At 32.1% G+C, this 18,574-nt stretch overlaps 1 protein-coding gene across 2 annotated transcripts; it reads right to left on the minus strand.

Moving 5' to 3' along the window:
- Nucleotides 1-7,068: 7,068 nt before the first annotated feature.
- LOC123712176 (leucine--tRNA ligase, cytoplasmic-like) lies at nucleotides 7,069-16,850 on the minus strand. 2 transcript variants are annotated; one of them, XM_045665160.1, is made up of 4 exons: nucleotides 16,654-16,850; nucleotides 15,814-16,023; nucleotides 8,057-8,291; nucleotides 7,069-7,308 (listed from the first exon to the last, which is right to left on the minus strand). In XM_045665160.1, exons 1-4 carry the CDS (start codon nucleotides 16,828-16,830, stop codon nucleotides 7,100-7,102), a joined length of 831 nt encoding a protein of 276 aa, XP_045521116.1. In that variant the 5' UTR covers nucleotides 16,831-16,850; the 3' UTR covers nucleotides 7,069-7,099. The 2 variants fall into 2 exon arrangements, with proteins under 2 accessions (XP_045521116.1, XP_045521117.1); XM_045665161.1 differs by lacking the exons at nucleotides 7,069-7,308; nucleotides 8,057-8,291 and adding exons at nucleotides 14,159-14,398; nucleotides 14,700-14,901.
- Between the last annotated feature and the right edge of the window lie 1,724 nt (nucleotides 16,851-18,574).

Below are 18,574 nucleotides of genomic sequence, written 5' to 3' on the forward strand. Positions count from 1 at the left end.
GTGAAGGCGGTTTTGGGTTTATCCTCATTCTTAAGTTGGATTTGGTGAAAGCCTGATGCTAGATCTAACGTGGAGAAATATTTGCTACACCCAAGTTGGTCAAGGATTTCTGCAATCTGAGGAATAGGATACGTGTCGCCTATTGAAATATCATTTAACTTACGATAATCTATAACAACACGCCATTTTTGTACGTTAGAAGCATCTAGTTTCTTGGGTACCACCCAAATTGGTGAGGACCATGGGGAATTAGAAGGTTCAATTATGTGTTGTTTTAACATCTTGTCGATTTGGTTACGGACTTCGACTTTGTGTATTTCTGGAAAACGATATGTTTTGGTATGAATTGGAACGTCGGTGGTTGTTCTAATCTCATGTCTCATGGCATTAGTATATGTGAGGTTTTCGTTTGGAAGATGAAATATATCCGAATAATAAGAGCATAGTTGGAGAAGAGCTTCTCTTTCTTCATTATTTAAGTGAGAAATTCGTAGTTGATTTAAGACTTCCTTGGTTCTTTGAACAGTACATTTGGTTGTACTAATATGATTAATAAATATTGTTGAATTATCGGGTTTATAAGTGTCTATAGGAGTTAAATTAAGATTAAAATTTGATTTCAGGTTTATAGGTTCCTCTGAAATATTTAGGACTGATACATTAATTCTTTTATTTTCTTTTACAGTTACTAAGCAGTTAGCTACCAATAGGTTAGGATAAATTTTTTGATCTAGGATTAAACCTTCTTTTAATTCAGGATTGGAAATAGAGCATTCGATTATAGCTTCGGTTCTTGGCGGAATTAAATAGATAGGTTCGTTAAAAAATAGTTTGGTCATAATTTTACCTATATAGAGTAAGTCCTTTGTGTAATCTATTTTACAGCTGAGGGCGTTAAGCATGTCGGAACCTATGATACCATCGTATGGTAAACTAATATTATTTACAATGTGAAATTTATGAGTCAATGTGGAATTTGAAATTTTTAGTTTTAACTGAAAATGACCAGCTGTATTAATAGCTTCGTCTGAAGAATCGATTCCTTTTATTTGAATAGATTCTTTAATGATTCGGGGTTGTTTCTGAATTGATATGTTTTTCAAAAGGCTTATCGATGATCCAGAGTCTACTAAAAGGGATAATGGGATATCAGATACTGATGAATCAACCAAGACATGAGGTAAGAGCGTTTTCGAAGGGTCGCTGAGTATTTCATAGGATCTAGTAGGCTTTGGCAGGTTAGTGGTACACTCCTGCGCAGATACAGAGGATTTAGTAGTTGGCAGGTCAGAGGTTTTACTCTGCTGCACGGATACAGAGGATTTAGTAATTGGCAGGTCAGAGGTTTTATTCTGCTGCACGGATACAGAGGATTTAGTAGTTGGCAGGTCAGAGGTTTTACTCTGCTGCACGGATACAGAGGATTTAGTAGTTGGCAGGTCAGAGGTTTTACTCTGCTGCACGGATACAGAGGATTTAGTAATTGGCAGGTCAGAGGTTTTATTCTGCTGCACGGATACAGAGGATTTAGTAATTGGCAGGTCAGAGGTTTTATTCTGCTGCACGGATACAGAGGATTTAGTAATTGGCAGGTCAGAGGTTTTATTCTGCTGCACGGATACAGAGGATTTAGTAGTTGGCAGGTCAGAGGTTTTACTCTGCTGCACGGATACAGAGGATTTAGTAATTGGCGTTGAGGGTGTCGATTTTCGAATTGAAGGTCCCGCACGACACCGGGACGAGACGGTTACTCGTTTTTTGAATCAGAATCGTAATCGACCGTGTCGTAACCCTCGTTTGAGTCGGAATTTGAGTTGTCCTGTTGAATAAGGTTATAGACACGCTGAGGTGTCCTTGGATTTTGAGATTTAAATTTATTATTATATTCCCTCTTTCTGCAATTTTCTAAGGTATGCCCTGAATTTTTACAATATTTGCAGAAAGGAATTGATTTCGGGTTTGAAGAAGTAGGAGGAGGATCGGATTTGTGAATTGAGACTTTAGTAAATTTTTCTTTATGGGAATTTGTTTTGAATAGGAATTGTTGGATTTTTTCTTCGGAAATGGCGATGTTGATAGCTTCGTTGAGCGACTTTGGAGATTTACATCTAACGATGTTGGAGATTCTGGGGGACAACCCCATTTGAAAGTGATGGAGGGCTAATTCTTCCATAGCCGCGGTTCTGCCATACATTTCCCTATTCTTATGCCCGTGGTTGATTGATATTTCTGTTAATAATTGTGAAAGGTATGTTTCTATTCTAAGTGCATATTGGCTGACGGGTTCATTGGCTAACTGTTTACACTCTTGCAAGTCTGTGAGTAAATGTGTGTCATGTTTTCTTTCGCTAAACTGGGTTTTAAGAAATTCTTTGAGTTGGGGCCAATTCGAAAATTCTTTAATTGAACAGGCTGTTTCTGCTTTACTCTGCTTTCTGTTGGCAAAGAATGAATTTAAATAAGATTTCTTTTTGATATTCTGAAGCTAGTTCGTAAGCATTATTACAGTTTGATAGGAATGAATTTAATTTGTTTCTAGAACCGTCGAATGGTTTAATGAATTTAAGTAGAATTGATAACTCTAATTCGGATCTAGTTTGTAAAATTGTAGGTGAAGGTTTCTTTTTTGATCTGGTGATAGGTCCAGGAGGGGGAAGAAGAGCGTTTTCATCTTCTGTGTCAGTGATGCAGACTTCGGGTTTGGTACCACCCGGGCTTAGTGTTCGGCTTTCCATTTTAATATTACACACAAAATAAAATATACACAGAACTTACAAAAGTAAATAGAAAAAGAAAAACAATTTAAAATAATATGACCAAAGACTTACAGAATATTTAATGTCTTGAGAATGGATAGTATAAACATCCCGTCGAGGTTGTTGCTGTAGTTGATTGTCACTCTCGATGCTGATGAGATGAATTGATATTAATTTATGGTTGTTGCAGATTTACGGGCACTTGAATAAGGTTGAGTTGTTTGCAGTTATTTATATATATTCCTTTTTTTCTTAAGGATGGATTTTTCCGATTAACTCCTGAATATGAATTGCTCTCACGTGTAGGAAGTGGTATTGCTTTTAGATAAATGGGCACTTGCACTTTTCCACTTTTTAAACTTTTCACACGCGTAACTTAGAGACGAACCGAGGATTTATTTAAAAATCCCTTTGCGCTGCCACCAATTGTTATAACTGTTTATGAATATAGCTTTTTAAAAAAACAAAATATGAATTTGGAGCAACCGTCTTGAGTAAGTAGTAGGATACAACTAACTGGGGTTAGAGCGGATGTTGGTTTTATAGGAAGCAAAGTGTTTATGTGTTGAAAAGGAATAATGAAGTCAGCTCTAAGGCTAACAGAATAAGGGTGTAACAGCACGCTAATCTTAAATTGCTTTGCACAATGTTTAAGGACACAATAAATAAATCAAGCGAAACTAATTACGTTATAACAGTATAGTTACCCCATTTAACTCCTTGAGAGTACTCAAAATCATATGTTGCCACTTCGGGTACTCCTAGGGACCCATATCACCGCCTTATTCGGCTTCCGCTCCGGTTTGGGCGCTTCGCCTTTTTTAGGCTTTCGGACTGCGCAGTGATTCTTGAGGTAGATACGGAAAGAATGGGCGGCCTCCATTAAATAGTTACTGGCTTTCATTGCCACTATATCAATGTCACCCGCTTTTTTTTCTAGCTAATCGGAAGAAATGTAGGCCAATTTTTCAAGAAGGAAACAAACTATTCGCCAACGGGCCCACATAACGTACGAGTACGTACGTTAATTTGCGGGTATTAATACCATAACCGCGTTCTGATTTAAGTTAACGCCGCACTCGAGTTTCTTCCGCGATTTAAACTAAATGCTAGACTAATACTTATATTGTAATTAGTATAAAATAATATCGCAGAAAAAAGCCGTAGTGCGGCTGTTACAGAATGAATTGAGCTTTTACATATGTATATGTCCCTGTTAATTATGAAATGATTAGAAAATTGCAACATTATATCGTATTTTTATGTCAACAAATAAGTTCCGAGACGATTTTTATGTTAATTGATTTATTTTAACCTAATTTTAACCTTAGTTTAGCTATTGTTGTCGTTTAAATGAAATAAATCTTACCTACCATGGATATTCTAGTATGTTTTAAATCTCAGTACATTCTGTAATCAATGTCAAAATCTCGTCTTATTCATAAACCTTTGGTAAAGGATTTTTGTCATATATTTTATATAATGTCCATTCGACAATAGATAACTATTTGGCCGCAATTATGGCAACAATGGTGTCTAGTTAAATTTGGTTTATTTTTTAACTTGTGGAGTTTATTCTCGAATATTCTAATTGTATGGAATTATTAACACCTGCACTCTGAACTTACTAAAAAACTACTACTATATACTATAGGACCATTATAGACGCTTCTTAGTAGTTCTATAAAATTCAATACTCTATCGAAAAGCCTATTTGACAGATGACAGTGAAAAATAAAGTATTGTTAAGAGTAATCTATCTAAAACATGACTTTAAAAGGCGTCAAAGAGTCAGTTACGCGACACAGAACAGATTAGTCGAATCGACAATGACGTATGCATGTTAATAATATCTTGTTTAATATTAATACTATCATGGAGTTTTATATGCTGGTTTTTTTATAGATTCATAATACGTATTTATATGAGTAAAAATATCAATAATTCTTCATGTGTTTACAAGTGAGTCATGCGACGCCATCTTGGCCAGAAAAAACATTTTGGCGCGTTTATGATAATAAGAATTGAATTTGTATTTTAGTGAATATTACGCTGAAATGGTTTTTAAAATCTTGTCAAATATCTCGGTGTTATTTAGAAGCAGGTGAACTCGTGCCAGCAGTCTTAACAATACTTTGGTAGATTCAGGTGTTAAAAAGTCTAGGTAAAGCAAGCTAACCAATTAATTATGAGTATTCGAGGATTTACTTAATTTTAGAGGTAAATGCGAACGCGAATATGGAAAAGTATTAGGAACTATACGGCGACAGAGCGCATTAAAATTAAATATATAAATGTTTTATTTACTTAGAACATAGATTTTACATAGATCTTCAATTTTAACGATAAATTCGTACTTTTGAATTTTTTTTTAATATGAAATCTTGGGATTTCATTCATTTATGTATATAAGTGTGATTTGATTGAATTCTTTTTTAAACTGAACGTATGTTTTAGTTTTATATATCACATGAACGTTCCTATAAAAATAATACCGTTGATTATATTACTAGACAGATGATGAGATTTCTATGTAAAATGTGTGAACACGTATGTATTTTAAAAGTTGTACGCCATAGATAAATAAATTCGCAAAAAATATTCAAATTAAGAATTCCATTATTTTTTTTTATATATATAATAATTATTTAACAAAACAGGAATATAAAAGTTATTGCTTGATTCTAATCAGATATAGTTATGTCAGTAAAGAGGCCTGATTTTCGTGACTGGAAGGACTTTTCTAAATAACATAATCATTTTTTACTTTATTGCTTTAATGTTGCATGACCATGAATGCCAAGAGCGGAGTTTTCACAGCATTCAAATGCATTTATATTATTTATGTTATAAGAAGTGTTTTATGGCAATAAAAAGTCTTTATAGTACGCAAACCTGCGTGGATGGATGAAGGGTTTGTCTAAGTCAATATTGGTGAAATTTTTTGTGGCCATTTCTTTTAGTTTTTTGGTTCTATTTAGTGCCTTTTTCACAATAGACATATTTATGGTATCGTGAGAAACACAAAGACTGAGTTACGACCTAAATGCTACTTTATGATCCTTATTTACGACATTCCAAAATATATTTTCTTACTTATTAAGCAAGAATTTTATTCAAAGTCAAAGGCAGTTACAATTTTTCACTCATGTTTGTCGTCTCGAAATAGTAGATTAATTTTGCATTTTAAATAAATTTAGTAATACAATGGAATCTCTATAACTCGAATGTCAAGGGAAATGCTAACGAGATTTTCAACTTAACAAGAACTTAGATACATATGATTTGACTGCTGAAATTTCGACATACGAAGCCGCAATTTATATGTGTATTAAATCCGTTATTTTGATTTAAACTACGTACAATGACAATAACAATACTCCGAACCCCGAACATTCTTTTTAATTGTTATTATTTCGGGGAATGCCAAGTAAGACGTCAATATATTTTATTAACTCCGACTTGTCCGTTTTTAGAGAGTATAAATATGTATTATCAATATTTCGTAGGGAAATAACATTTAGTTCGAGTAGCAAGTCTAAATAATTCGAGATACCGCACACTTAAAAGGTTCAGCGGAAAGGAATGGCAATTTTTTTGCGTCTCACTGAGGATGTCGATTTAACGAGGTGCGAGTTATACAGATTACACTGTATTTTGTTTGATCAAATTGTTTGTGGTAAATCAATCATCAGCCCTAAATCACAGCTATGGAAATCGTTTTTTTTTATGTGTTTGTATATATATTGGATTATTTAGGTATTTCGCGTTCGCATAGCCTGCGACCGCCGGGGATCGCCGCCATATCGTTTTCGCGATGTTAAACATTTTTATGTCAATAAACGTTTATATATTATTTAAATATAATATAAAATTGCAGCTCTTTTATTTTTTAACCCATTATAACTCCTTGCGACTATATAATCAAATTTTAATAAAACATTTAACATGAGATACACACACATACACATAATGCGATGAGACAGAAATGAACAAAACGTAAATCTATAGCTCTTCTGATGGCAATACTATATTTCGTCATTAAATACTTTATGTAGATGCATATACATTCGCAAAATGCTTACTTACACATTGATGTGCCTAAAGGCATGTTGGAAATTCACAACTGTATTCAGTGCTCACAACAAATAAACTAACCAATAAATTTCTAAACTTGACCGTAAAAACAAAGATTATTTTTTTAATAAAATTGTTCAAAGAGTTTTAGAAACTTTTCTTACGTTTCTTACCACTTTTCGAAGCATTAAAATCTCTAAACAAATAAAGGACTAACAAAATAAAACACTTATTATAAAAATAAATAAATATATTTCTGAAAACAATCACTTATCATAAGTATACACAAACTGTAAGCCGACGTCAATATTCGTTCCGTTCTGAACGAGTTCTATACGCGACGCTTCCACGTGTACGCGTATACCATCGCCATTGACGAGTTCCGCGCATTTTGTCACGTGATCGCCTGCTACTGGAATCTTGCGAGGACCTAACGCCGGGTCAAGATATCGCCACAGCTTTAGAGCATTTATGTCTGAAAGTTAATAAAAAATATTTTCAGGGTTTTCAATTTAACTATATAGATATAATAGTTATTTAACTAAATTAAAGATTTAAGCTTGCGCCTGGTAGATATACCACACACACTACAGCGAGGAAATGCTGCCACAGGGACCAAATTTGTTTTAATTTTCTATTTATTCATTTTGAATTATTAATATTAATACTATGCATGTTAAAAATATTGTAAATACTGTATTTGTGTGTTTAAAATAAATTGTATTTTAAATTTACATACTAATAGTTATTTCTTACTATCGTAATCAAATAATTTGACAGTAAACTAACGTATACATAATAATTAACACACAATACATAGTGAGACAATTAAAAAATTACAGCTGACTGCTTTATACTTCCCAGCAATAGATGGCCTATATATAACCTTTATATCAAATTTATTTGACAAGTTCATGTAGCAGTCGCTGACCACGACTGCTGTGAAGAAACGTCGAGTTGTGTAAAAAATTGCGTTTATATTTCAATAGAACTAACTTTATCAAATTTTACTTGCATTATTTATTTACACACAAATATTATATTATTATAATACAAACAAACACAGAAATTCTCCCATTTGCTTTTAAGCCACAAACACTCTGTCAATCCAAGTGAATCCTTAGAGAATATTTCCTAGAACAGTTAAAACACTAATCCACTGAAAATGAGTATTACTGGTGACTATAACTTTGGATTTATTTTAACCAATTTTTTTTACTAACCTTTAATAGCCTTAATCTCTTTAGCGATCTTGGCTTTAATCTTCTCAACCGTATCCCCATCTACCAGGGTCACAGAAATGGTAAACAATCCACTCATCGGTGTGGGGTTGGTGAAGGTCACTGTAAGTCCAGGTACCGCAATAAAGTTGACATGTGGACTACCAGGCGCACAGTCTTCTATCGTTTTTTCTGGAGTATCAGGACTGTATGTATGTTTGACTTCGATTGCGTCAAGCTGTTGATTCAGAAAATTATACAATAATCCAATTATTTAAACAAATCTCCGATGACAGATAAAAAGTTTTGTAATAAATTGTTTTTTTTTTAGACTATCTGTATACAATAAAGTACAGGTTTTTCGTTTACCCATTCTACTGTCCGTTTTGGTTAACGACAAGTTCAAACGTGTTTTGGGTAGAATTGTTTTACGTACGCAGTGAATATTATTGATTTATCTTTAAATATGTTATAATTACTAGAAATTTGTAATTTTCACCTAACAAGAGAACACGAGTTTTAACTAAATATTATCAAAGACGTTTAATCGAAAATAAAAATGCTGTGATTTGGCAAAGACCTACCGGAATCAACAACAGTCTTAACTGTTATAAAAGCAAAGAAAATAGGTCTTCAGGCGGCATTCGACGACGCCTACGATAAAATAACTTCGGTTTATGTTATTTTATTCATAGTAATGTATATTGTTTTTATATTTTAACGTATGTATGTCAATTTATATCATGTTTGTCCTAATTATGTGGTTCAAATAAAATAAAAACATTTTTCTTCTTAATTCTTGTTTTCTTTAGGTCCCGATTACAAACATACTAAAAATTCAAAATGGAACCCCGACATAGCAGCCTATCGTTTAAGTCCGGTGTATAACTGTATGCATTAAGAAATATTCAAAACTTTAAAAATGTTACTAATGCGTTAAATGATTATTTAAATTGTCAAAGAATTATTTTGGTCCTTCAAAACAGACTAAGCTATAAAAAATTAACTTCATAATAAATACTCGAAGTAATATGAACATTAATATCGCATCGTTACTTTTATTAATTTACATGCTTAAATAATATAAATACAATGTAATTGTAGATTATTTAAGCTAGCCCATCTTGACATCTTTTCATATAAACATATTATATTTTCTACTGATAATATAAATAATTTATACGAAGCAGTAAATATTTGGCCTACAAATACTTACACCCAAAGTATTCAGCAGATATTGTTTGTTATCTTCAAGCAGTTGGGCCTCATCAAAGGGCAAGGCAACAGAGAGGGCTTCGGGACCAATCTTTTGTAGATTATCTCTTGTGGCTTGAACGAATGGCATCACTCTTTTCATATATTTTTTAAGATCGTTTATAGCAGAAAGTTTTGTTGATAATACTTTGTTATCGGGGAGACCTGAAGGCTGCAATCATAATGATTTGATGATTATATACATATATATATGGTATAAAATAAACAGTTTTTATATAATTTTTTATACCAATAAGCGTTACGAGGTTAGAACTAATAAGTTACTATTTAAATAATTTTCACAAATATAACTTTTCGTTATTATTGCCATTAAAAACTTAGACGAAGACGTTAATGTGTTTTCTAACTTCCCGTCAAGCTTTCGTAAACTCACTTTAACTGGATATATTTTTATATTTCCTTTTAATTGTAATTTGAATAAATTAATTCCCAACTAATTTTTGTGTGTATATAAAGTTTGACATGTTTTTTTTAATCTCATTTTTGTTAATTCTTTACAATGTTTAACAATGCCAATGGCAGTATAAACTTTGAGGTCTTAGCCACAGATTTCTATCTCTTTCGTGACCGTGTGTTTTTTCTAATAGACAAGTAGTCGATCAGACTTCGGCCGGTTTTCACAATGTACGTTCACCGTACGAGCGAGTGTTAAATGCGCACATAGACAAAGGGATAATCGCACGCTAATCTTAAATTGCTTTGCACAATGTTTGAGGACACAATAAATAAATCAAGCGAAACTAATTACGTTATAACAGTATAGTTACCCCATTTAACTCCTTAAGAGTACTCAAAATCATATGAATCTTCCGCTCCGGTTTGGGCGCTTCGCCTTTTTTAGGCTTTCGGACTGCGCAGTGATTCTTGAGGTAGATACGGAAAGAATGGGCGGCCTCCATTAAATAGTTACTGGCTTTCATTGCCACTATATCAATGTCACCCGCTTTTTTTTCTAGCTGATCGGAAGAAATGTAGGCCAATTATTCAAGAAGGAAGTGTTCATACTTAATCTACCAGCGATGAATGTACCTAAAGAGAAACCGCGTAGCGCCGTCTAATCAGCCGAAGGGGCGGGGCTTGACAAACTATTCGCCAACGGGCCCACATAACGTACGAGTACGTACGTTAATTTGCGGGTATTAATACCATAACCGCGTTCTGATTTAAGTTAACGCCGCACTCGAGTTTTTTCCGCGATTTAAACTAAATGCTAGACTAATACTTATATTGAAATTAGTATAAAATAATATCGCAGAAAAAAGCCGTAGTGCGGCTGTTACAGAATGAATTGAGCTTTTACATATGTATATGTCCCTGTTAATTATGAAATGATTAGAAAATTGCAACATTATATCGTATTTTTATGTCAACAAATAAGTTCCGAGACGATTTTTATGTTAATTGATTTATTTTAACCTAATTTTATCAGAATGTTTTCATTAAAAATTGCTTAGTTTAGCTATTGTTGTCGTTTAAAGGAAATAAATCTTACCTACCATGGATATTCTAGTATGTTTTAAATCTCAGTACATTCTGTAATCAATGTCAAAATCTCGTCTTATTCATAAACCTTTGGTAAAGGATTTTTGTCACATATTTTATATAATGTCCATTCGACAATAGATAACTATTTGGCCGCAATTATGGCAACAATGGTGTCTAGTTCAATTTGGTTTATTTTTTAACTTGTGGAGTTTATTCTCGAATATTCTAATTGTATGGAATTATTAACACCTGCACTCTGAACTTACTAAAAAGCTACTACTATAGGACCATTATAGACGCTTCTTAGTAGTTCTATAAAATTCAATACTCTATCGAAAAGCCTATTTGACAGATGACAGTGAAAAATAAAGTATTGTTAAGAGTAATCTATCTAAAACTAGACTTTAAAAGGCGTTAAACAGTAAAATCACTGGTATAATAATAATTTATCTAAAAAAAACACAGTTAAAATATAGATTTTTATATGTCAGTTACGCGACACAGAACAGATTAGTCGAATCGACAATGACGTATACATGTTAATAATATCTTGTTTAATATTAATACTATCATGGAGTTTTATTTGCTGGTTTTTTTTATAGATTCATAATACGTATTTATATGAGTAAAAATCTCAATAATTCCTCATGTGTTTACAGTGAGTCATGCGACGCCATCTTGGCCAGAAAAAACATTTTGGCGCGTTTATGATAGTAAGAATTGAATTTGTATTTTAGTGAATATTACGCTGAAATGGTTTTTAAAATCTTGTCGGTGTTATTTAGAAGCAGGTGAACTCGTGCCAGCAGTCTTAACAATACTTTGGTAGATTCAGGTGTTAAAAAGTCTAGGTAAAGCAAGCTAACCAATTAATTATGAGTATTCGAGGATTTACTTAATTTTAGAGGTAAATGCGAACGCGAATATGGAAAAGTATTAGGAACTATACGGCGACAGAGCGCATTAAAATTAAACATATAAATGTTTTATTTACTTAGAACATAGATTTTACATAGATCTTCAATTTTAACGATAAATTCGTACTTTTGAATTTTTTTTTAATATGAAATCTTGGGATTTCATTCATTTATGTATATAAGTGTGATTTGATTGAATTCTTTTTTAAACTGAACGTATGTTTTAGTTTTATATATCACATGAACGTTCCTATAAAAATAATACCGTTGATTATATTACTAGACAGATGATGAGATTTCTATGTAAAATGTGTGAACACGTATGTATTTTAAAAGTTGTACGCCATAGATAAATAAATTCGCAAAAAATATTCAAATTAAGAATTCCATTAATTTTTTTTATATATATAATAATTATTTAACAAAACAGGAATATAAAAGTTATTGCTTGATTCTCATCAGATATAGTTATGTCAGTAAAGAGGCCTGATTCTCGTGACTGGAAGGACTTTTCTAAATAACATAATCATTTTTTACTTTATTGCTTTAATGTTGCATGACCATGAATGCCAAGAGCGGAGTTTTCACAGCATTCAAATGCATTTATATTATTTATGTTATAAGAAGTGTTTTATGGCAATAAAAAGTCTTTATAGTACGCAAACCTGCGTGGATGGATGAAGGGTTTGTCTAAGTCAATATTGGTGAAATTTTTTGTGGCCATTTCTTTTAGTTTTTTGGTTCTATTTAGTGCCTTTTTCACAATAGACATATTTATGGTATCGTGAGAAACACAAAGACTGAGTTACGACCTAAATGCTACTTTATGATCCTTATTCACGACATTCCAAAATATATTTTCTTACTTATTAAGCAAGAATTTTATTCAAAGTCAAAGGCAGTTACAATTTTTCACTCATGTTTGTCGTCTCGAAATAGTAGATTGATTTTGCATTTTAAATAAATTTAGTAATACAATGGAATCTCTATAACTCGAATGTCAAGGGAAATGCTAACGAAATTTTCAACTTAACAAGAACTTAGATACATATGATTTGTCTGTTGAAATTTCGACATACGAAGCCGCGATTTCTATGTGTATTTTTCCATTTGTAGAGTCGAATTTGAATCACAATTCAAATAAGTTTTGTTGTATATATTTTTACATATTAATGAAGTAAACTGTACACTAAACAAATCCGTTATTTTGATTTAAACTACGTACAATGACAATAACAATACTCCGAACCCCGAACATTCTTTTTAATTGTTATTACTTCGGGGAATGCCAAGTAAGACGTCAATATATTTTATTGACTCCGACTTGTCCGTTTTTAGAGAGTATAAATATGTATTATCTATATTTCGTAGGGAAATAATATTTTGTTCGAGTAGCAACGTCTAAATAATTCGAGATACCGCACACTTAAAAGGTTCAGCGGAAAGGAATGGCAATTTTTTTGCGACTCACTGAGGATGTCGATTTAACGAGGTGCGAGTTATACAGATTACACTGTATTTTGTTTAATCAAATTGTTTGTGGTAAATCAAGGATCAGCCCTAAATCACAGCTATGGAAATCGTTTTTTTTATATGTGTTTGTATTATATAAGTGTGTAAATATTGGATTATTTAGGTATTTCGCATTCGCATAGCCTGCGACCGCCGGGGATCGCCGCCATATCGTTTTCGCGATGTTAAACATTTTTATGTGAATGAACGTTTATATGTTATTTAAATATAATATAAAATTGCAACTCTTTTATTTCTTAACCCATTATAACTCCTTGCGACTATATAATCAAATTTTAATAAAACATTTAACATGAGATACACGACCAAGTCTGTCCGACTGCTGTAAAGCACTCGTAATCGATTTTTACTTTAACCTTATTTTCTACCATTACAGTTACTAACGTAAAACTAATTCGATAGAAAGTAAAAAAATATCATCACAATGCGAATCTAGTGTTATACTCAATATGTCGGTGTTTTACGCAATATGTGTGTGTGTTTAAGTGTGCGCAATTACCATATATAAATTATTTAAAGCGATTTTTTTTGGTTTATTTGAATTCTTGATTACTAATGTGATGAGACAGAAATGAACAAAACGTAAATCTATAGCTCTTCTGATGGCAATACTATATTTCGTCATTAAATACTTTATGCAGATGCATATACATTCGCAAAATGCTTACTTACACATTGATGTTCCTAAAGGCATGTTGGAAATTCACAACTGTATTCAGTGCTCACAACAAATAAACAAACCAATAAATTTCTAAACTTAACCGTAAAAACAAAGATTATTTTTTTAATAAAATTGTACAAAGAATTTTAGAAACTTTTCTTACGTTTCTTACCACTTTTCGAAGCATTAAAATCTCTAAACAAATAAAGGACTAACAAAATAAAACACTTATTATAAAAATAAATAAATATATTTCTGAAAACAATCACTTATCATAAGTATACACAAACTGTAAGCCGACGTCAATATTCGTTCCGTTCTGAACGAGTTCTATACGCGACGCTTCCACGTGTACGCGTATACCATCGCCATTGACGAGTTCCGCGCATTTTGTCACGTGATCGCCTGCTACTGGAATCTTGCGAGGACCTAACGACGGATCAAGATATCGCCACAGCTTTAGAGCATTTATGTCTGAAAGTTAATAAAAAATATTTTCAAGAGGTGTGTAAAAAATTGCGTTTATATTTCAATAGAACTAACTTTATCAAATTTTACTTGCATTATTTATTTACAAATACACAAATATTATAATTATTATAATACAAACAAACACAGAAATTGTCCTATTTGCTTTTAAGCCACAAACACTCTGTCAATCCAAGTGAATCCTTAGAGAATATTTCCTAGAATAGTTAAAACACTAATCCACTGAAAATGAGTATTACTGGTGACTATAAGCTTGGATTTATTTTAACCAATTTTTTTTACTAACCTTTAATAGCCTTAATCTCTTTAGCGATCTTGGCTTTAATCTTCTCAACCGTATCCCCATCTACCAGGGTCACAGAAATGGTAAACAATCCACTCATCGGTGTGGGGTTGGTGAAGGTCACTGTAAGTCCAGGCGCACAGTCTTCTATCGTTTTTTCTGGAGTATCAGGACTGTCTGTATGTTTGACTTCGATTGCGTCAAGCTGTTGATTCAGAAAATTATACAATAATCCAATTATTTAAACAAATCTCCGATGACGTATAAAGTCTTGTAACAAAATGTTTTTTTTAGACGATCTGTATACAATAAACTGTCCATTTTGGTTAACGACAAGTTCAAACGTGTTTTGGGTAGAATTGTTTTACGTACGCAGTGAATATTATTGATTTATCTTCAATTATGTTATAATTACTAGAAATTTGTAATTTTCACGTAACAAGAGAACACGAGTTTTAACTAAATATTATCAAAGACTTTTAATCGAAAATAAAAATGCTGTGATTTGGCAAAGACCTACCAGAATCAACAACAGTCTTAACTGTTATAAAAGAAAAGAAAATAGGTCTTCAGGCGGCATTCGACGACGCCTACGATAAAATAACTTCGGTTTATGTTATTTTATTCATAGTAATGTAAATTGTTTTTATATTTTAACGTATGTATGTCAATTAATATCCTGTTTGTCCTAATTATGTGGTTCAAATAAAATAAAAACATTTTTCTTCTTAATTCTTGTTTTCTTTAGGTCCCGATTACAAACATACTACCGACATACCGGTATATAACTGTATGCATTAATAAAATATTCAAAACTTTAAAAATGTTACTAATGCGTTAAATGATTATTTAAATTGTCAAAGAATTATTTTGGTCCTTCGAAACAGACTAAGCTATAAAAAATTAACTTCATAATAAATACTCGAAGTAATATGAACATTAATATCGCATCGTTAGTTTTATTAATTTACCTGCTTAAATAATATAAATACAATGTAATTGTAGATTATTTAAGCTAGCCAATCTTGATATCTTTTCATATAAACATATTATATTTTCTACTGATAATATAAATAATTTATACGAAGCAGTAAATATTAAGCCTACAAATACTTACATCCAAAGTATTCAGCAGATATTGTTTGTTATCTTCAAGCAGTTGGGCCTCATCAAAGGGCAAGGCAACAGAGAGTGCTTCGGGACCAATCTTTTGTAGATTATCTCTTGTGGCTTGAACGAATGGCATCACTCTTTTCATATATTTTTTAAGATCGTTTATAGCAGAAAGTTTTGTTGATAATACTTTGTTATCGGGGAGACCTGAAGGCTTCAATCATAATGATTTGATGTTGAATATATACATATAAGTATGGTATAAAATAAACAGTTTTTATATAATTTTTTATACCAATAAGCGTTACGAGGTTAGAACTAATAAGTTACTATTTAAATAATTTTCACAAATATAACTTTTCGTTGTTATTGCCATTAAAAAACTTAGACGAAGACGTTAATGTGTTTTATAACTTCCCGTCAAGCTTTCGTCAACTCACTTTAACTGGATATATTTTTATATTTCCTTTTAATTGTAATTTGAATAAATTAATTCCCAACTAATTTTTGTGTGTATATAAAGTTTGACATGTTTTTTTTAATCTCATTTTTGTTAATTCTTTACAATGTTTGACAATGCCAATGGCAGTATAAACTTTGAGGTCTTAGCCACAGATTTCTATCTCTTTCGTGACCGTATGTTTTTTATAATAGACAAGTAGTCGATCAGACTTCGGCCGGTTTTCACAATGTAACGTACATACAGTAAACCGTACGAGCGAGTGTTAAATGCGCACATAGACAAAGGGATAATCGCACGCTAATCTTAAATTGCTTTGCACAATGTTTGAGGACACAATAAATAAATCAAGCGAAACTAATTACGTTATAACAGTATAGTTACCCCATTTAACTCCTTGAGAGTACTCAAAATCATATGTTGCCACTTCGGGTACTCCTTAGCGACCCATATCACCGCCTTATTCGGCTTCCGCTCCGGTTTGGGCGCTTCGCCTTTTTTAGGCTTTCGGACTGCGCAGTGATTCTTGAGGTAGATACGGAAAGAATGGGCGGCCTCCATTAAATAGTTACTGGCTTTCATTGCCAATATATCAATGTCACCCGCTTTTTTTTCTAGCTGATCGGAATAAATGTAGGCCAATTATTCAAGAAGGAAGTGTTCATACTTAATCTACCAGCGATGAATGTACCTAAAGAGAAACCGCGTAGCGCCGTCTAATCAGCCGAAGGGGCGGGGCTTGACAAACTATTCGCCAACGGGCCCACATAACGTACGAGTACGTACGTTAATTTGCGGGTATTAATACCATAACCGCGTTCTGATTTAAGTTAACGCCGCACTCGAGTTTTTTCCGCGATTTAAACTAAATGCTAGACTAATACTTATATTGAAATTAGTATAAAATAATATCGCAGAAAAAAGCCGTAGTGCGGCTGTTACAGAATGAATTGAGCTTTTACATATGTATATGTCCCTGTTAATTATGAAATGATTAGAAAATTGCAACATTATATCGTATTTTTATGTCAACAAATAAGTTCCGAGACGATTTTTATGTTAATTGATTTATTTTAACCTAATTTTATCAGAATGTTTTCATTAAAAATTGCTTAGTTTAGCTATTGTTGTCGTTTAAAGGAAATAAATCTTACCTACCATGGATATTCTAGTATGTTTTAAATCTCAGTACATTCTGTAATCAATGTCAAAATCTCGTCTTATTCATAAACCTTTGGTAAAGGATTTTTGTCACATATTTTATATAATGTCCATTCGACAATAGATAACTATTTGGCCGCAATTATGGCAACAATGGTGTCTAGTTCAATTTGGTTTATTTTTTAACTTGTGGAGTTTATTCTCGAATATTCTAATTGTATGGAATTATTAACACCTGCACTCTGAACTTACTAAAAAGCTACTACTATAGGACCATTATAGACGCTTCTTAGTAGTTCTATAAAATTCAATACTCTATCGAAAAGCCTATTTGACAGATGACAGTGAAAAATAAAGTATTGTTAAGAGTAATCTATCTAAAACTAGACTTTATAAGGCGTTAAACAGTAAAATCACTGGTATAATAATAATTTATCTAAAAAAAACACAGTTAAAATATAGATTTTTATATGTCAGTTAAGCGACACAGAACAGATTAGTCGAATCGACAATGACGTATGCATGTTAATAATATCTTGTTTAATATTAATACTATCATGGAGTTTTATTTGCTGGTTTTTTTTATAGATTCATAATACGTATTTATATGAGTAAAAATCTCAATAATTCCTCATGTGTTTACAAGTGAGTCATGCGACGCCATCTTGGCCAGAAAAAACATTTTGGCGCGTTTATGATAATAAGAATTGAATTTGTATTTTAGTGAATATTACGCTGAAATGGTTTTTAAAATCTTGTCAAATATCTCGGTGTTATTTAGAAGCAGGTGAACTCGTGCCAGCAGTCTTAACAATACTTTGGTAGATTCAGGTGTTAAAAAGTCTAGGTAAAGCAAGCTAACCAATTAATTATGAGTATTCGAGGATTTACTTAATTTTAGAGGTAAATGCGAACGCGAATATGGAAAAGTATTAGGAACTATACGGCGACAGAGCGCATTAAAATTAGACATATAAATGTTTTATTTACTTAGAACATAGATTTTACATAGATCTTCAATTTTAACGATAAATTCGTACTTTTGAATTTTTTTTAATATGAAGGCGAAGCCAATCTTGGGATTTCATTCATTTATGTATATAAGTGTGATTTGATTGATATTTTTTTTAAACTGAATGTATGT

The sequence above is a fragment of the Pieris brassicae genome, chromosome 7, assembly GCF_905147105.1.
Source record: "Pieris brassicae chromosome 7, ilPieBrab1.1, whole genome shotgun sequence".
Classification (NCBI taxonomy): domain Eukaryota; kingdom Metazoa; phylum Arthropoda; class Insecta; order Lepidoptera; family Pieridae; genus Pieris; species Pieris brassicae.

Excerpts from the sequence above, each read along its gene's own strand:
- LOC123712176 (XM_045665160.1), bottom strand. The coding sequence starts at position 16,830 with ATGGAGGCCGCCCATTCTTTCCGTATCTACCTCAAGAATCACTGCGCA. Across the intron at positions 16,024-16,653 it reads CTCTCAAGGAGTTAAATGGG|CCTTCAGGTCTCCCCGATAA; the intron begins GTAACTATACTG and ends TTATGATTGAAG. Across the intron at positions 8,292-15,813 it reads ATCTGCTGAATACTTTGGAT|CTTGACGCAATCGAAGTCAA; the intron begins GTAAGTATTTGT and ends CTGAATCAACAG.